The 21,025-nt window shown below is 40.9% G+C and overlaps 1 protein-coding gene across 1 annotated transcript in view; it reads right to left on the bottom strand.

Moving 5' to 3' along the window:
- dock1 (dedicator of cytokinesis 1) overlaps nucleotides 1–20,682 on the bottom strand; it is a 155,915-nt gene extending 135,233 nt beyond the window's left edge. Inside the window, exons 1-7 of the mRNA XM_020083260.2 lie at nucleotides 20,446–20,682; nucleotides 3,827–3,910; nucleotides 3,387–3,427; nucleotides 3,189–3,244; nucleotides 2,137–2,233; nucleotides 1,675–1,823; nucleotides 943–1,078 (exon numbers count right to left, since the gene is read on the bottom strand). Coding sequence (XP_019938819.1) covers nucleotides 943–1,078; nucleotides 1,675–1,823; nucleotides 2,137–2,233; nucleotides 3,189–3,244; nucleotides 3,387–3,427; nucleotides 3,827–3,910; nucleotides 20,446–20,488 — 606 coding nt within the window. The 5' untranslated portion in view covers nucleotides 20,489–20,682. The remainder of the gene's footprint in view (nucleotides 1–942; nucleotides 1,079–1,674; nucleotides 1,824–2,136; nucleotides 2,234–3,188; nucleotides 3,245–3,386; nucleotides 3,428–3,826; nucleotides 3,911–20,445) is intronic.
- Between the last annotated feature and the right edge of the window lie 343 nt (nucleotides 20,683–21,025).

Here is a 21,025-nt window from a genome sequence, read left to right as displayed (position 1 = left end):
CCTGGATGGAAAGGTCGCTGGAGATGAGACTGCGTAACTGCAGGGCACTTTGGCGTTTTGGCACTCCTACATGCTGCCAGCTGACATCCAGGTGAGGGGCGCCACCGATAAGCCGAGTGACAGACACGAGGAGTCAGACTGGTTTTCTGAAGGAGCAGTCAAGCATTCTTGAGAACCAGGAGCAGCTTCATTTTTAGCACTACCCTAAAAGCTGGGCAGAAGCCAAAAGTCCACTCCAGAGTTTTTTTGTGTATGACATTTTTATTACCTTCAATTGCATTTAGTCTATTAGTTTGATTTTCTTATTCTCTGTGCTGCTGTTACTTTTATTTGAATATGAAAACCAATCAAACCAAACAAAATAGTAGAACACTAAATAGAAAACTGAAAAAGTATATTTAATAATATAGATGTTTTTCCCAAATTAGCACAGATAACTTGTGAAGTCCTGTTGGTTTTACACAAACTTGTGAGATCATCAAATTCAGTCCATAGCAGATGGAATGTATTTATACAGCACTTTTCTAGACTTAATCTTGGGGTTCAGTATCTTTCCCGAGGATATTTAGGAATGCAGACTGGAGGAGTCGGGGGTCAAACAATCTACCTGTCCATCTCCTGTTCCACAGTCCGCCCCCACTTAACTGTAACCTCCAGGGACCTTCACTGTTGTACTTGAATCTATCCCTAAGTTAAGAAATTTAAGTCCAGACCAAAGTGGTGGGCCAATCAACCCACGCTGACTTTGCCAAATGTTGAATATTATTTTGCATAAGAACAGAACAGACTCTATTGTAGGGGAAAGCTTTCACAAAATGAGACCACAGGGGGATATCTCGTACATTCAGATCACACTGTGTACCTTCATTCTGTGTACTAAAATGCTTTTAGTTTTTATCTTTCATAAACCACCTGGATAAAGACCAGAGTTTAGCTCTTTACCTTCTCCTCTTGGATCCGGTCCTCGATTTGTTTGGAGGCCGCCTCGTGAGCTCTGAACAGGCTGACGGTGCTGGTGATCTCCGGGTCCAATATGTTTCCATCTTTGTCTCTGACCACCAGATCCAGATCCAGGTACCTTGCATAGAAACAAGAAGGAAGAGTTAGCGAGGGCCAGTCACGAAACATACTCTGAGTGTGTGCTTGCATTTGTGAACTAAGAGACAGCAGCCCGCTCCCCATTGCCTCATTTTCTCCTCAAATAAATTTCTCATCTCTATTGTTTTCTTTCAGAACTCCCTGACTTTGTTCTACTCTTTCTTCTTTGCAGTCAACCCAGACACCAGCGTGCTGCCAACATGCAGCCAATGTAGTTAATCACCACATTTCTGCTTCTGCATCGGCTCAAGTAATTTCTCTACCTGGACAAAGTTTTAAGTTTCATCACAGGAGAAGAATGGAGCTTCACAATTTCCAATTTCAACCGATTTTCGAGGGCCACTGCAGACACAGCAAGGGCTGTCATTTCTTGATGGACTACAGTACGGTTAGCTGAAGCTAAATCCCTCCAATTTTTCCTCAAGCTAAGTGATGACCTGTCGTTCTCTATTGACTGTGACTGCTGACCTATTCCAACAAGAGCCGTTTGTCCATATAGATCTGGGGATAAAGGGATATGAGCTGTGGGGAGTGAAGGACAAGAAAAAGAAAAGCCTCTGAAGAACATATCCTCACTTGTTGCCGTAGTCTATCTTGGAGGTCACTCTCTGCTTGAGCTCTGTGAGCTCGTCCTGTGGGAGGGTGCCGGACAGGATTTGGGAACGCCATTCGATGAGGTCGTAGATCATGTCGCGGACAGAGTTGAACATCTCGCGCTTGTCCCCCTGTCGATGGACAGCATAGACACTGGTTGAGTCTGGCCTGTCAGCTGTGTCCTTACCAGCAGTACAGTGCAGGTAAACATAAGCCCTAACTGATGTGACCAGATGGAATTATCTTAATTAACAATATGTCCTGATTCTAAAAACCAATTTAAGAGATATATGTATATTTTTGAGCCCTATATGGACATATATGAAAATATATGAAAGCAAAAAACATTATTAGCAGGAAACATAACATTTAAAATAATTACAACAACACACATCACATTGACATCAATATGTGTTTTTACTGGGAGACGACAGGCTGGCTTACCACATATAAATCCCTCCATATTGTGGCCCATTCCCGCAGTGTGGTCGTAACCTCCTGAACCAGGGGCAGCTCAGTGGGAATGACCGTCTCCTTTTGCCTGCAGCAGTAGAACACATTGTGTGATTCAGTGATTCTTTGTCTGGTTCCTCTCTGAACCGAGACAACGTGTCAAAAAACAAGAGGCAGGAAGAATATTGCAGTGTTCCCGGTGTTCTTACGTGTTATCAGAGTACAAACATCTGACATGTAGATGCTTGTTTGTTTTCTGGTTACAGACACTGTGTGAGGACAGACGCTTTGGATATCTCCCAGGTTGTCAGTCTCAAAGTCTTCAGGCACAACCATTACACACAATCGGTTCTGAAGGTCTGAGATACTTTTCCCATTCACTATAACGGGAGGATATTAAAACCCCACTGTATATTTTCCTTCTACTAAAGATGCTGCTTGTTATCTAAGTTAATTCTGATTAATTTCCTCACTTTGTTCTTATAGTTATATCCTTATGAAATAATCTGATCCTCAAGGTTCTGAGTTGAATTTAAGGCTGTCTACATACAATTTAGGTTTAGGTTCTAAGCATGAGGAAGTAGAACACTATTGTTATTGTTCTAGTTTATTTCTATTATGACTGGTTGTCTGCTGCTTGGGATCAGATTTTGGGGAGCTGGAAAGAGCTAGAAACTCAAAAGTGGGCTTAATAACCGGAACGGGTTGTCCAATCATCATATATCTTGATACATGTCTTCATGCCATGACTGAGAACAGATTTACCAAAGTATTTTCAGCCAGCCCTATAGGAGGCATCACAACTGCCACAAATGTGTTTCTGATAACCCAGTGGTCACAATTTGACATTTGAAATGTGTGTGCATACTCTGGGGAAAGTAGGAACCAGCATCTGAAGTGCTATATTGATAGGAGGATGTAGGTATTATCTATCAGCACATATATGCTCCTAACTACGGATGACTACATGAAATACAGCTTTAACTCACTAGAGCCATCCTGCACCATCTCCTAAACATTCACATTGAGTTTCAAGTACTGACCCGCTGCCCTCGACTGTGGCCTCTTTCAGGTGTATATAGCAAGCAGGAAACACGCCCTGGAAGAGGAAGAGATAACAATAGAGACACCACAATGGCATAACTGGGGCAGAGGTTGTAGAGTTGAAGAACTAAAGCTATGAAGAGTAAACATTAAGATGTGCAAAGATTAAAGTGTAATCTGTTTTATGAGCTACTCACCTTTTTGGACTTTCTCCTCAGCCTATGTCCTCGGTACCAGTCTGAGAAGAGCATTAAAATATAAGGTGTTTTCCCCCAGGTATAGTTCACAACAACAAAAAACATCAATAAAACCTGCATTACTTTTTAACAAAGTTGGCTGTTTTTTTTATTAAATTTAGAATAAAGAATAACATTAAAGTTGCTCATGTGAATATACATATATATCACTTTGCAAAATATAAAACACTAGCAGGCAAACTAAAGTGTGTGGGGTTGCTAATGCTTTGATTTACAGGAATACACCTCCATAATCACTTCTGCATATACATTAAATCATTTTACTGTGCGTGTGTACAAAGATTTGACAAAACAAGAGTTTGTATTGATGATAGTAAAATAATATTCAACGATGGCATGTCAGCTCTGATCATACATGTCATCAATAACCCTGTTCTCACCTTCATACGTCTCAAGTATGTGCACCGTGTCTCCAATCTGCAGCGACAGCTCCTCCTCTCCTCGGGCATCATAGTTATAGATTGCTGTAGAGAGATGACAGAGGACAATATAAGCGGAGGAGATATTACAGGGGGGAGGAAAAAGGCAATAAAGCATTTGGCTCCCTTGTGGCGCTAATTGTGTGCCACTGCAAAGTGTAGTAGAGGCATCACACATCCACAGGATGTCCACCCACACTGTCTGACACTGTAATGGTTGGGCCCAGCACCATTGAAGCTGTAATATCAACACATTCTGTCACCCACTGCAAAAGAACCTAAATTGATGGGAGAACGCCAAAACAACAATAATGGCAGCAGAAAAGAGACGGGGGACGGAGACAAAAGAGATGGAGAAAAATATCGCGGTGTTTCCTGGTGTCTTTAGGTGTTATTAGAAAAAAAAACGCTGACATGAAGATACTTGCTTGGTTTTCTCGTTCGTGCTACAAAATAATACTTTTTTCCACAGCGTCAATAGAGAGTTAAATAAAGTTGGAAAAAGTGTGTTGCCATGTGCAATACAACATTTCACTTGGATGTAATTAATTGTATTTAGCAGTGACAACGTTGTCAAATGTGGATAAATCTGCCACATTTCTCAGTATTTCTCTAGAAGTCTTACGAAACCTATTACACTATATTACTGGATACGCTCCAAAAAACAAATCACTCATTCCTTGGGCCTTCATTTCTACCACATTTCATCAGCATCTTTTTTATAAGATAGCCTGTTGACAGACAAACACACAAAGCAAACAAATGGGGTAAAAACCTATTATCTCCTTGGCAAAAGCAGGCTGTTCTCAAAGTGGCCGCTGATTCAAGAGCCAACACGTGCAGCATCTCGTAGCTCATGTCAGAGCTACATCAGCACGTCAAGGTCATGCTGGAACGACAATAAAATCTTGACACTGGTTCCCTTGCTGTGGGAAAGGTGAACAACATGTCGCTGTCAAACCAGCCATGACCGACACCTGTCTTTGAGAAAAGCTACTGGGGCGCACTCACACTCAAACCCACATACAACAAGCATATATACAACCTATACACCGACAGCATGACAAGTGGCTGCGAAGACAGAGGTGTTTGTGTTGAGAAGCCACCAGTAAGGAGGTGTGTGTGTGTGTGTGTGTGTGTTTCCTGCTGAGGCAATGCACGCAGGGCCACTTCAGCAGAGGTTTTCAAAGGTGGATGACAGCTTAATTCATAAAAGGCCTCGCTGCGGGCACTGAAACCTTTGCATTATTCTGGACCCACCACCTTCTCCCATGATCACCTGTCATGAGGAGCCGATTATATTTCATTAACATATCAGTGTTTTTTTTTTTTATAGTTTAGCTCTTAAGTTGTAATCGTGGACAATTATCTGGAACAAAGCACTTCTGTTTTTGACACAGATTACCTGGAAGTCAGTGAAGTCCCACTGAATGCCTCTGCCAGATATAATAATATTCTCTACAGGTGTTCCTGAGATCGTATCATTAGTAACAGTGAGGTTACAGTGACACTGACCTTTGACCTTTTCACGCCAAATTCTAATCGGTCCATCTGTGAGTTGCAGGGAACATGTTATACCATATTTTAAAGGATTCTCTCAAGGTGTTCTTGAGATATCATGTTCAGAACTAACGTGTACGAGAACGGAAACTCAAACTGAGAACATGTCTCAGGAGTTTGTAATTTGACTAGATTAGAAAAGGTCTCTAAACTAATAACATCATAAAAGCTGAACACAAAGGTGGAAAACCAGTCAGCGAATTATTAGACCCTCACTGACAACTTAAAAAAATAGCCACGTGTGATATTCAGCATGTAAACATAAGTCCGCCAGCAGCTTCACCGCTTAGTGGAGGGCCAAAAATGCTCCGAGCAGCCCGTTTCATTCACCACTGGGTGGTTTTGTTATCAAAGTGTTCGTGCATATACACGTGTGTCCACAATGCATTTTCTGATCCCCAGAACAATCCAACGTGCCCAGAGAATCCACCAGAACACACGCCACGGGCTGACAATTGAACAAAGACCCCAGGAAATGAATTCAGTCATACCACACTGAGATACAAAAGGTACCTACAGGGGGAGAAAGCAACAAAACAATCGAAAGGGGGAGGTGGGATTAATCTGTGGGCAGCCATTAGAGAGCAGCAGAGTCACTGTACAGCAGGACGCACTCAATTAAACTGTCATTAAGAGAAGCCCAGAAAAGCCCATAAAGCCATCAACAACTGCATCTGTGTGTTTGTCTGGCATCGAGTCAAAGGTTCCAGCTGATTCAGCATGTTATCTAAATGGCAGGTGCTGAGAGAGTTCTGATTGAGAAATAAAGCTTCATATTTCATCAGAAAATGAAAAAGAAAAACTGCCTCTGTGATCGCTGCCAATAAGACGAGGTTTCATGTCAAACTAATGGGAGCTCAGAGACCAGCAGAGGTTGTCCCTGGGCTAGAGGTGCAATTACAAAATGAACACAAACAAAACGCCAACTCGTGAAGATGCTGACTAAATGACACCCATCAAACACAATCCTGACATGTGAGGTGATGATGGTGCAGAGAATCACACAAACCAGAGTGGCTCTTGTCACGTGGGGGTTGAATGACTCATAAACCTGAAATTGCATACCCAAGACTAAAATGTCAATTACAGACCAGTGAGGGACACAAAATCAATCAGAGGAAGAAGACAAAGAGGATGAGGAAGTGGACCATTCTCCCTGGAGTGTGGCATGGAAACGGGATAAACAGCGGCATTATACGCCAAGAGCTCATTACCATTCGTAACCTCTTCCATAAGGTTGTGCAAACTCTGGGAACATTATCATCAGAGGAAACGAGTGAGGAATCTGATTACAGACTTTTCCACTTAGCCAGCGCACGTCTACGCCCTCTACACAATTATAAGCAGCCTCATCTAAACACTGGACTGATTGTAATTCTACACTTTGGACACACTAATAATCTGCATTAGTTCACACTGAGTATAACATATCATTACACTCAGATGAGAAAACAGAACGTTGATAAAGGAGAGGGTGGGGAAGAGGGAGGAATGGCAAGTGCGTAGAAACTGCTCACTGGAAAGACACTGAGCCTCTTGATGTTTTGTATGAATTCTCCTGTAGGCTGTGAGCCCACACAGAGAGCCAGCCAGGAAATCCCTGATGAGAGGATTCTCCAGGAGGGGAAGGCAGAGTGAAGCATGAGGCAACTCTTGGCAGAAAATCCTGCAATGTCTCAAAGCAGGTAGATGACAAGTGGCCTGTCCAGTCACAGCATCCCCTCTCTGCAGAGATTGGGACTAAGGACAGGACTCCAATGCATCACTGTTGGTACATTTACACCCAGGATCCACATTATTCAGGGATGTAAGAGCACTTAATATGGACAAGTTTGAAAATGCTGCTGGTCCTGTTTTACTTTGAAAACTCTGGGGCTGCATTGACGTGCAAAACTGAGACGTGTGGAAATGAAACACCTCATCACAGCTCTTTCTTTTCACCTTGGTTGTTTCCTGTGCAACATTTGTAACACACAGAAAATGTTGTGACATTAAAGCCTATCACCTGAGCAACGTGTCAAAATGAACCTGAGGGCAAACTGATTTTAACTGAGAATTATTTTTCATTTCTGTCATGAAAAAAAAACAAAAAACAGAAGGCACCACTTCACTACCTGATTAGCATAACTGCAAAGTTTTGTAAAAGTTCCAAATAATCGAGCTCTGCTCCAGAAACAAAACAGTTCAATAGATAGAGTGATCACTATATTCCCTTTCTATTAATGTAAACACACACACACACAAACACACACGCACACACAAATGTATGTATGTATGAATGAATGACTAACCCGGTGTGAATGATGAAGAGATCTGCTGGTAAAGTGATATATCCATTTGTACTTAAAAGCACAACACTACCTGGCTATATCATACATCTGACTACGGATATATAAACACAAATATATATCAAATGCATTTCAAGTATACCACATAAGAACATAGATCACCTTTATTTTGAAGGATCACCTCACTGCACTGTAGAGCAGAGTGGTAAGAAAGATAATAATATCCAAAGTCTCCTTTAAGACTTTAAAATGTTGACTGGTTCTGTTAAGGTGATTTTTTCCTTTTGTCCCGACAAAATGTTTAATAAATAAGCCTATGAGGACAGGACTGGACTACGACTGCACAAAATCATCCTGGTGTGGTCATCACATGTGACAAATGTGAGCTGAATGAGCCACTGTTGCAGGTGTTGGCTGTGTTTTCTCGATGAGCCCTGCTGGTGGTTAGACGGAGCTAGCTGCAGCGAGCTCTACTGCAGAGCTGACAGTTTTTCTTCGGGGATATGCCAAGTGTGGTTTGGATAACAGGAGGAACATCGACTCTGCAGGAGGGGGGGGGATACTCCAGAAGGACCCAGCGTTTCTACTGCATCTCTGCTCTGTCTGTGGTCTCTAACTAATTCCTCTTTCGCAACTGACAAACTAGAGACGGCAATGTCTCTCTGAAGTAAAAAAAAAAGTACAAGAGTATTTCAACAGTGTCAAATATCATTCTATGTCTATCTTTGAACAACTTAAAGGACAAAAGTAGCTGTGGAGTTTTTCTGTACTCAAACAAAAGTTATGCTTAGTTTCAGAACCAGTTGTTGAATGAATATCCTCTCTCAAAAGCATTTGCAAAAACAATTGTATTGTATACATACACTTTTTAGTATCGGGGACAGGAATTCAAATGGTTGCAATCTGAATTCTCACCATTAGAGGCCACTAAATCCTGCACACTGGTCCTATATGTTTAGCCATTATTAACATTTAAATCAGCTTATGAATTATAAAATATTTGCACTTGTAACACCTTTGACCACTTCACTTTTGCTCAGATAACTGACACTACCAACAGCAGCTAGTACATAAAAACAGCAAATCATCTGAACTGATACGCTACAGTTTCAGTTTGATAACAATAACATAACAATTGATTGATTGACAATTCTATCCCAAACCATTCTGGCATGACTGACACTCACACAGACACAAGCTGGCTTATGTGTGTGATGCTGGAGGTGGTGAGTGTGTCAAAGCTGCCAATCTCTCATTTGAATGCGAGTACAAAGCCCAATAGCAGAGGGTTACTGTATGAATAAATTCTCTCATAAACAACACTAAGATGTCCCTGTAGCACAATAGTTGGCAAGACTACAGGTGAAAATAAAAGTACCAGTAATATAAATAATGCTGGGAGTAATCAAGCTTGTAGGCTATGACTCAGAACTTATAAGGATCTGTTTTTTTAAGGGGGTCCAAGTACAGTTCAAGGAGAGGAAATTACAATAATCCCTACTTTCATTCATTATTTTCTACTCTTGAGAAATGAAGATGATTTCAAGCAGTAAAAGAAGTCAGAGCTTCTAAGTATGTTATTAAAATACACAGCGACGTATGCCGCTGGGGTTTGCTGATGTATTGCAATACATCCCGTCACATATATATACGTCAAACGCATGCACAGTGAAAGAAGACAATCAGCGATATGGCATGTTTGTCCCATTCAAATGGAGAGCTTTGTCTGTGACATACAAGGCTGCGAAAACATGATAATTAATTTAAAGTCCCTGTCTAATAGGGTTTACTAAGAGGTTTAGGCGTTCAGACGGGAGCCTGATGGTTCTTATTTAGTGGCATACACAGACAGTGAACCCGGGATTGTGAAAAAGCAACAAAATCGCCCTCTTTCCTCTTAAAACAATTATATACAACAGCCTTTTAGCTTTATCTGCAGCTGGAAAGCGGAGATAATGCTTCTGTAATTAACCTGAAATGAATACGACAGCAGCTGCTCTGCGAGAGAGGAAAGCCCCAGGTCTCTCTCTCACTCGCAGGACCAGATTTCTCCTTCGTCTCACTGGAAACGAGCAGGAAATGCCACTTGAGATATTACTGTATCACAATAGATGAGGGGGGCCCTGTGGTCTTCCAGTCAACCAGACAGAAAAACTGCTGCTTCTCACGGCTGCAGGGAAGTTAACATTACCTCATTTACAATAAGAAGGCATGTAGAAACAGAAAACTGCAAGAGTAAAGCGTACGGCAGAGGAAGTGAGCAGGTTTTGAGAAGGAAGTGAGCTGAAGGTACAAGCAGAATAATCAACAAACCAGCTCTGGATGCCAACAGCAGTAATACCTTTTGGCAGAACTTCCTGCCATGTGCTCAGGTCCAATACAGGCCTTGGGGTGCAATCTAACGCAGGCGGATAACTCTGCTTCCATTGCCTCTGTAGAGCCACGTTATTCCTTTAATTGAAAATCATCTTCCCAATACAACAGGGAGAGAGGGCAGAACCTAGCTTATTACACAGCACTGAGCAAAGCTGTTCACAGAGATCTCCTCACACGGTGGTCTCTGGTGTGGGTTTTTTTGTTGTGGTGCATGAGCATCTCCACTGGCTCTGCAGAGTAAACCTGTCTGCACCTTGCACACACATCTCATGAGCTCATGGGATGAATTGTGGCCTCTGCCACACTTTCTCTATGACTCATCAATCCAGCAGGCGCATATTTCGAAAGTAATCTTGAAAATAAAATTCAAGACTTAGGTGGGGACAGGACTGACCTTTTATTTCTGATTTCAACCCCAGTGATATAATTAGTGCTTGCATCTGTTATTCAACAGGTCACAGGCTTCTGTTTTTCTTCTGTCAATACACCAATACACAGCATGTGGAAATGTTAACCTTCTGCACTGCAAAAAGCAGCTTATTATTCCCTCAGGTGTTACATCACTTGTGATACGAATGCTAATGAGTGTATAATTAGCTTCAAATATTTGAAGAAACTCAACAATTGACTCAGCAAGTTTCCTCCTTGATGGCTCTATGTTAAACAAGTGACTTTACTGATGATGAAGCACTTGACCTTCATCTCATAGTGCAAGTGGAACGCAAGATACGCAACTGGAACGGGAACTGATATCCATGAGTGTGTGCAATTGGGTGCTGATCCAAATAAAAATCTGGATCTAATAAATTTGAATGTTGTTTCATAAAGGGACTGTAGGGCCTTGGCACAGATATAGATTATAGTTTCTAATCGTGAAGCAGACGTCAGACTGAAGGGATAAGAAAAGGTTGGCCTGCAGAAGTCTTCAGTGTTCATTGGACAACTGATGAATGATCAGATACAGCGTGCAACAGAAACACTTCAAAACGTTTCTTATGAGTTAGGTATACCTGCTCCAGTTCACATCATGCACACCTCTGAACTGTTCAGTTAAATTGCTGGAACAGATGAAGGCAGTTAACTTCCACTTAACTTGGTTTAATTATCCAGAGAAAATAAAAGATCTAACCATTCAACTGGCCTTAACACCCTCAACTGTCGAAATGAACTACCACTCTGCAAAAAAATAAACTTTTTGAAAAGATTATGTGCAGAGTACCAGCCACTGAAGACATCTTTACTTGGCGTCTTGAAATGCCCATTAAATAAGTGAGCCATGGGCATATTGCAGTCCCAAAGCAAAGCAGCATGAACCTTACCATGAAATGACTGAGATAAATTTGCTTCTTAGAATCACAAAAGGAACTGGAATCCACGAAGTAACTGCCTAATCATTTGATCTATTGTAAATCTGCAAAAGCTTTAAAAAAGAAAGAAGTATTTAGAATAATCATTTTTTTCACACCTGAACTCACCCCATCAATTGTTTAATTGAATAACTTGATTTCACAGGCGATGCAAGAGCTCTCTGAAACCATTTTAATTTTGCAGCAAAACAAATGCATCTAGTAGTGTATTTTTAGGACTGGTGTTTCTGTTGCCGTGTTTGCAAGCCTTATTTTTTGTTTACTTTCAGTATCTCAATAGGTTACATGACTTCTCAGAGGTTGAGCTTGTGGTTTCACGAATGACGAATGACAAATGTCAAGTGTTTGATTGCAATAACAGGAAAAAGCATGACTGCGCAGTTCCGCTAATCAAATTTGTACATGTTCAACTATCAATAATTATATATTTTGGCCTGAATCATGATCCATATACAGAATAAAATGCAGAATACAAAAAATTTAAAATGTTCACTTAATTAATTGAATATTTTCGTTTTTTTAAATTGTAATCGTTGCAGCCTTACACTTCAGTAAAGCATGTGAGGATTCATCAAACTTAAAAATTAAAAATCTTTCGCTGCACAACCCCAACAAACTGTCAACTCTACAGGTGCAAAACCCCAAACACTACTGCACAGACTCTGGCCGTCATGATCAAGTCCTAACACCTGCGGTCAAAGTAAGATAAAATAAAGTAGAACTACAACCCTGAGATTGCAGACATTCGGAGAAATGGGTAAGGTTTGGGTATAAAATAAAATGGCCGGATTAAAATTAATTTCATGTCTCCACAATCTCTGTGTTCTTTTTTAACAAAAAGAGACGGAGGAGTCAGCTACAGTGGTGAGACAACCTCATCTAAATCCCTAAAGGTCAATCACAGAGTAGAGCTGCCACTCACTGAAATCCAAAACTGCCTCCAGGGCCCACCAACATCGAAGCTGCAAGGCTCTGACTTTATCCAGTATTTAGGCCCGCACACGCACACACACAACAAATGGCCATTTCATCAAATGCCAGGCTATTGAAAGGCAGTCTCTAGCTGCGCGTGGCAATACCAAGCCCATCTGCAATGACTGACACCTCCATTACAAGTCTCCCCCCCCCCAAAAAAAACCCATGAGACATTTACAGATGACAAACCCAACATGAATATGGACTGTGGCTGATATTAATGCTGACATTTTTATAACCTGAATAGCCTCAGAGATGTTGAGCTCTAATGTTTTCTGCTATGAATGAATCAAAGCATTTTGGATTAAAAGACTACAGAACATAACTACGGGGAAGTTTGCTTAGGCAAAATAAATATGTTGAGTGGAGAATGTGCTCCAGCTCATGATACTTTAATAACAGCTTTCATGTTGATGCCATAGGCACTCAGAAGTTATGCCTACACCCCAAGTTATACCTTCCAACAGCTTATAGCTAGATTTTGTCTTCTGGGGTACTTGAGAAGCGACTCGGGTTCCTTTAGCCCATGCTTGACACACGCAGTTAGACAGGTCATCCAGTGTGAGCTCACCCACGAGCAGCCTGGCACTGCTTCGGCTCAGCTGCAAGCTCATCACTACACAGTGCGAATAAAGCCTCGGCCAAAGCAGCCAGCGGAGCAGAGGGTTGTTAAGAAAGCTCAATACAGACTGAGTTGGCAGCCTTGTCTTCACTGTCAATTCTTTCATTAAACTTTGTGTCCACAAAGCAATTATGCCCTTTATCCCGTCTTTAGCTTGTGTCTCCAATGATCTAAAGAAAGCAGTGTTTTAAAAGTTCAAGTCACATTTAAAAACATATTGATATATTGCAAGCAAATAAGCAAAAAAAGAACCAATAGTGATCAATAGGAAGGAGGAAATGTTTGGATTAGCACTGTGTTGCATATGTTGGTAATTCTACCAGTGTTTTAAAGTGGATCACTTCATGTTAAACACAGACAACTTATTCAATCATCATCATTGAAGAATAGAATATTATAGTTTTAGAAATACTGTAATTGAAAGACAGAGACTATTGATGAGACCATTATCTAATTTTTAAACTCATCACAGGTGAAACAAAATCATCATCCTCATAAAATGTGCTGAAAATGTTCAAAAGGTACCAACACACATTACGATCACTTTATTATTGTACACCCTGTCTATAATTTCATTGTACACCCGGTTCAATGATAATAAAGGCATTCTTATTCTTATTACATTATTTTTACTCACTCACAAACACACTTAGTCTATTTTCTGTATTACATTAGTATGCAATGTCCCTGTGCACAACTTGCATAAATACAAATGAGTTAGAGGACAGTGACAGTGATTGCAATGAGCTCAACAATAAATTATTGTACAGGAGTCTATAGTGTTGCTTGAGCACTTTAATGACCAATTTGACAACTGTCAAATTTTAAATGAATAAAATGTGTTGGTCGGGGGGCTAAACTACATAATGTTTTGTGTTTAATGGATGAATCAAGTCTGCAAATACATGCGTAGTGTTGAAAAGCTCTTAGACAAACCAGGATATTTCCCCCATCCTGAAATCCATAGATCCACTGAGCTAAAGTTTAGTTGTCATTAAAGCTGTAAAACAGGGAAACGACCTGTGTGCACATACAATTAGTTCATAGACGACACAAAAAACAGCAGTTTTAAAGAGAACTGCTCATATAATATTCATATAGTGCAATGGTTTAACCATCTAAATTATGTAATAACACGTCTAGTGACCTTTAATTCACATTGACATGCTACACACCATTAGCCATCTGTCAAGCTAGCATAAGCGGCACAGCGGGACTCCTTTCAGACAATGCACAAGCTGCTAGACGTGTCCACAATCAATACTGAGCGCAGTGAAGAACGCCAGCCTGGGTAGCCGAGCAATGGGGCGACCCACATCAGTCACACACACACACACACACACATCATACATCTTCAACCAAGGTGTGTGTGTGTGTGTGTGTGTGTGTGTGTGTGTGTGTCCTTTCTACTTCATGTCCCACTTTCTTTGACAAACTGCCAAGAAGAAACATCACAGTTCATTGTATTTACCGTGGAGGTCCCAACCCACTCAGGCCTGCATGTGTCACCTTTCACTACTAAGAATGCTATGTCAAGTCAAACTGTGTCACTGTCTCCTATCATTCCAGAGACACCAACAGTATTTAGAGTAACTGAGCAGCGATGACTCTTTTCATTGTTTCACTGAGGAAAGGGAAGTCTGTTTTTTGTTGTCAAGCCACTAATGAAGATGTTCCGATTCTATTTTTTAACTTCCTGATGCCAAATCCTCTACCTAGACTTTGCATATCAATATTGTGTGCACATCCAATACCAATACATTAAAAAAAAACTTTTACTACGTACTTGAGCAGCTGAATGTATCCTAGTCAAGAGACAAATCAAATATTTCACCTGTAGATATACAAGAGGAACTTGTTCACAGATGCTTACGCCCGCCTCCCCACAAAAACCGTTCAAATGACAGCAACATTTAAAACAAGACGTAGACGTGTTCCAACTTTGTCTCCGTGGCGAGCCAAGAAGGAGCAGTGTGGAACCACTTAGCCATGGACTGATTAAAGAGGCCAGCTGTCATATGTCTTAGCCACCATCTCACAGCAAGCCACTGGGAGCTGTACTATTAGAATTGCCTCACCAAGCAGCGCAGCCCATAGTTAATATATAATTCCCTTTCAGAATGAATAATAGCAAAGTCGTTCTGACCTCCATAGACAGAGGAAGAGGATGACGGCCAAACTTTTGTTTCAGACTACGTGACGGTGTCTAATGAGTAAGACAATGAAAAGTGATGATCAACGCATTTCTGTGTTATCATCTGTTTGTTGCAGATACCAAATAATTAAATAATGTCTTATATAACGTGTTCAGGTGCAAATATTTGAATTGGTCACACACATATTGGTCACCCAACCAAAAGGAGGATGTGCAAGACAAGAACACATATGCACAATATATATGAACACTGTAATTTCTATTTCTGGCAATAACACAGAATTTCTCAAATGCATCTCCTTCCAATAATCAGTTGTGTTATTTTAATCTAATAAAAACACCATGTCCCCAATTTTGGCAACAGTTCAAACATCTAGGTAAAGAGAAATCGATGTCTTGTTCTCCAACTTCCTTTTCATAGTTATTTCAAAACAAACCTGAGACAAGGCGTTATCTGAATGAAACACAATGAAAACAAAAAATTAAAACCACAAGTGACTAAAAGGAACGACTCAAATTTCACTCTGCCATATTTCACACCAGATAGTTTTAAAGTTTGTTAAAATATGAGGTGGGGAATTTAAAACACATGGTTAAAATGTATGTGGTAACCCAGACTGTGTTTTATTGCAACCATATTTGTTAGCGTACTGCAACTGTGAGTAGGAGATGGTTTTCTCGGGTGCAGGGCGGGGGCTTCACAAATTATTTCTGGCCTCACTGAAGAGACAGAGCGACTGCGACTATATTTCCTGCTCCCAATGTGTCACTCACCACTAACCTGTTCCAAATGAGAGCAGTCTGGGGTTGTCAGGCCTGATGTCCTGCCACACACAGGTTTAGAAATATGATTTCATGGGCACAGAGTGACAAACCTTTAAAGCCAGGGCATACATGGTGGGTGTTCAACTGTCTCCTTAGATACGCTGCCAGTCTGAGATCTGACCAACAGGAAGCAATTTCCCGAGTTGGCCAAACCTACAACTGCAACCTGAAGTTCAAAAAGTAAATATTATCCAAATGCATTTTGCACAATCATAGTATTTTCTATTTTGTGAGCTAGTATTATGTGAGATTACTTCAGGAAAGATTGCAGACTGGATCATCAATGGGTGGAAAACATTTCTCATGACGCCACAGGCTCTCAAAGGAAATGTTGCGCTGCTGTCTCAGCGGCAATGTGTGGATCCAGTAAATCATCCTTTTGCTTCATGTTTCCTGGTTTGCTTTCTAGAACCGCAACCGTCTGAGGTCTCAAGGACCAACAGTATCCCAATGAAACAGAATCAATGAGACAACACTTGAAAATGAGCACCAAAAAGCATCTCTGGTGACTTCATCACAGGACCTGTAGACGGCTTAAAAACATTTCCCAGAGGCCCAGTTAAATAGTTTTTGAGATGCCACAAGAATAACCAAGCTTTCAAAGCCGTGATCCCTTTGATTTATGCCAGGCCGGCTGGTATTTGACAAGAAAAAGAACTGTGTACTGAAATTAATTTCAGGTCATGAGTGACATGATTTAACATTTCTTTGACTAATTTCCTCCGTCCTCCTGTTCAATGCGAGAATGGGTCAAAGAATGAAGGCAGGCTCTGGGGCCCAAATATCTCGACTTCCATTTGAAATTTGTAAACAGTTGTTTTTTGTGTATGTGATTGCTTCATGAATGTGGATGTATTCAGTGAATTTACCACATCAGCTGAGTTAAATCCAGGCAGCATTACGAACATACCAGGGGAACTGAAGACATTGTTTGGCGCAGGAAGTGGAGCTAATGCCTCATGGTAACAGACATCCTCAGTAACAATGTGAAAAAAGTTTGTTGCCTCAGAGGGGATACGGAAGATCACAAGAGCATTAAAAATGTGATTCCAAAATAAACACCGTAATATTTTTGAGTATACCCTTTATATAACACTTCATTGTCACAGTGTAACACCAGGTCAGTTAAAATCATCAATCTGTCCATTTAGGAGGCACAAGTGATTGGGAATCAACTTCACCTGCTTTGGTGCAAATGAAGGTAACAACAGGTGCAATGGAGCGGCAAAAGCAAGACCCAAAAAGGGAATGCAGTTGCATGTGGAGGCCAAAGACAATTGCTCTTATACTCTTTAAACCCCTGAGAAAGATGCTGGTACCAATATATCAGGCGATATGCATATGATAATTCAAATCATTCCTGTGATGTTGTAAGCAAACCTTTATTAAAAGGAAATGTAATAGAGGCTGGATATTTTACTGTTAGGTCATAAACTATTAGAAATAACTAAAAACAAAGAAAACACAAATACAACTAAATATATAGAGATTGAATGTTTTTAAGGTAAAGTGCTGATATGTCCGTGAAAGGCTCATAGGCCAACTAATAACAGTGATTTAATGCCAACTTTCTGAAGGTCTGTTAAATGTGAGTGTCTGTACGTCTGTGAGAGGCGAAGTTTATCAGCAAACCGATAAATTCTTAAACACACTTAGTCACAATAAGACCAGTAGCAAGCAATTTGCTGAATGATTATTGTTCAATGCCTCTCTAGAGTGAAAATTTTCTGTTTAAATATAAGTAAACTTATATGCATTTATAGTTATTTTCTTCTTATTTTCTAGATAAAACAACTCACTAAGCAATAATTAAAAGTATCTTGAATGACAGTTCTATGTCACAGCATTGATTTATGACTATTAATGTTACCAAGCTCAAATTACAACAAATAGGCTGGTTCACAGAAAGATCTTGCCGAAGCCAATCAGCTGGCGAGGTCCTCGGCTGTCACATAAGAGCGTCAAAACCAGTGGAGAACTATACAGCAGCACAGCAAACAAAAAAACATCACCGTTCACAGTCTTATTACTGCGACTGTAAGAAGACAGTAGCATTTATTAATAATACTGCTGTGAATAGACTACAAGGGATGGTTTTCCTATATTCACTAATACAGCCAGAGGACCATTACGAGAGTCGTAAATGATATGACAAAAGTTTTGCTGGAACAGAAATCGGTCCAGAGCGAGCGCTGGCAGAATAAGAGGTCTCACAGAGAGCTCATTAGAGCAACTTGGTCAACACATGCAGCATTAAAAGTGCTATGGACGTGCGCTCCAGTCGCAGGGATGTGGCAGCTACCTCTCTTCCTACTAACGACTCATCCACTCTTGTATTCAGGGATTCCCATAAGCATTTTTTTCTCTGAAGAACCTCGACTTTTGAGCTCTCATGGATATTTGAGTGTATCGCGAGGCAATCATTAGCATCAGAATACTGTACAGCGCGCACACACATACTAATGTGAATCCCAGCAAGCCATATCTGCTGAAGAGACACAAAGGAACCAGCAGCTCATATTGCATGGACTGGGCTGAGTTGAAAACAACAGAGCTCATTTGGAAGCTGAAGTCTGAGATGGCCAAATCAGGCCTTGGTAAAACCTGCTGAATTCATCCATCAGTCAGCAATAGCATCCTGCACACGGCTGTAAGCCCTCTGTCTCTCTAATGGATGGAGATAAAAGGGAGTACACATGTGGTGATCTACATTACACACATCAAAAACACAATGTGTTGTTGTGAAAGTGAAACCATATTATTCTAGAAAACATGGGTTTTGCAACATCACCGGCTAAACAGAACCAAGCTGTTGATGATGAGCTCAGTGTTTTATTAAGCAAGACAGGTTCTCTCATTTTTACACCATTTCATGTCTCCTCTAAAATACAACCGATTAAATGAATATAATTAGACATATGTAAATAGGCAATGATTCCTCAGATGTCATTATCAAACCTATCTCGAAGAAATAGTAATTGAGGATTGGTATTTATCAATAAAATAAATTAAGGTTTTCTTATCAGCAAAGTTATCAGCCAACTAACAAATCAGCGGGGCTCTACAAAGTAGTTACAGACTCTGTGATCCCCGGGACAATATGTAAACAAACCTTGTGGTTAAGTGCTATTTTTGAATTTGAAGGTCTTACAGAAGTCATACAGTTGTCAGAAAATAAACCAATTAAAAATTATTCTGAGCTAACTGAGATCAAAAGAGGAGTGGGCTGCCATTTCAGTGACTGAGGTTATGGCAGCAAGACAAACTGTGCAAGAGAACCTAGATCTGATCTTCCAAGATGAGGAAGCTGATAGCGATGATTTGGAGGAGGAAGAAAACATGGAGGACAACTCTGACTACAGCTTCCCTGATGAAGATGACTCTGAGGTAGAGAGGGAGACACTTATGTCCCAATCCGTAAGTCCTCACTTGCACAACAAGTTGCAGGCGGGATGGCAGCGGAATGTCAAAAACGAACACAGTTCTTGCCATTCTCACTTTCAATTAAATATATTCAATCCATTATGACTGTTGTGTTTTCATGTCTTACGGAAAACAGGACACGATACTGTGTGATAGTAGAACCTAAAAAATACACTCTCCCTGCTCTCTGAAACATTAATTAAGGATTAATCATCTATTTATTAATGTCAGATAGGCTATTTATACATACTACATAGATCTGACTGTAGTTCACATTTCAGTATTGACATGTATTATAAGGGAAAGCTTGGACCCGGTCTGTGAAGGCATGAAATATGAATTGAATATGTAAGGATTGAATGTAAAAGAAACACACTTATCGTGAAAATGATCAAAATCGTTCTAAATATCATTTTGGACTACATTATTCCAACAAAACCCTTCAGAATAAAAGGTTAGTGTAGCTACACATGCTCTTATTGTGAAGCTTGTGAATCCTGATGGATGGTCTCCAGAGGGAGGGTGGGAGCTAAACGGGACGCGGCCCTCTCAGGTGAGGAGGTCTGGTTCCAAACTGTTGTGAGGAAGTTGACTGACTCACAACAACAACAACACAAAGTACTTTTTAAAACAAGAAGAGAAAAAGTAAACCCTCACAAGTACCAGTGTGCAGCGGAGGCCTCAGAACACAGGAAGCGACTAGGCGCGCCTCTATTCCCACACACACACTCACTCACACTCCTCTTCCTCACAAAAGAATGACATTCCTTGATTTGTGTTTCATGCAAACGAGCCACGTTGCAGATTAACACTCCCTTCTCTCCACGGGAAGATTCTCCGCCATGTTCGCCTCCACATTCAGCCGCTCACACTCTTCTCCTCCAACAACAACAACAGCAGCAGCAGCAGCAGCGGCGGCGCTTCTTCCCAAACTTGTTCCGCCTCGGAGCTACGAGCTAACGATGGAGCGTGGAAGTTTTCTCACGTACCGACACCGTACTTCTCCCTCTTCGTGGGCACCCAGCGAGACATCCTCCGTGGTCGAGGCTTCCTCCGCGTTCCCCCCAACAGGTCCAGATGTGACCTCTCGCCGTGAAAATGTCCACTTTGTCCCCCTCTCTCTTTTTCTCACTTTTCTCTGAGCTTGGGGGAGCAACCCCGGGCAGCCATTTTCCTCCAGTGACAGGACGCTCCGCAAGGGGGAGGAAGGGGACGCAAGTTTTTATTCAGCCTCACACACACACACACAGCTACACACACACGAACACACACAAACACACACACATCGAGCGGAAACTACACGACTGATGAAAAGTTTTATAATGACTTATAAAAAAAGTTTAAATTATTACACAACAGCTTTTTACCCTCTTAGTGACATTATCTCAGTCAAATGACGTGTTTACTGACGCGTCACATTCATACACTGAGATCAACACTTCATAACATTTTTCAAAGCTACAATTACTTTTAAATTAAAAAAAACTAAATATATAATTATATAGAGGCAAAATAAAGAGCAGCAGATAATGTGCATATTAATAAGGCAAACTCAAGACCTAACTTTTT

Source organism: Paralichthys olivaceus, chromosome 21, assembly GCF_024713975.1.
Source record: "Paralichthys olivaceus isolate ysfri-2021 chromosome 21, ASM2471397v2, whole genome shotgun sequence".
Lineage (NCBI taxonomy): Eukaryota > Metazoa > Chordata > Actinopteri > Pleuronectiformes > Paralichthyidae > Paralichthys > Paralichthys olivaceus.
The sequence above is the reverse complement of the archived record's forward strand: the minus strand, read 5'-3'. Positions and strand labels throughout refer to the sequence as shown.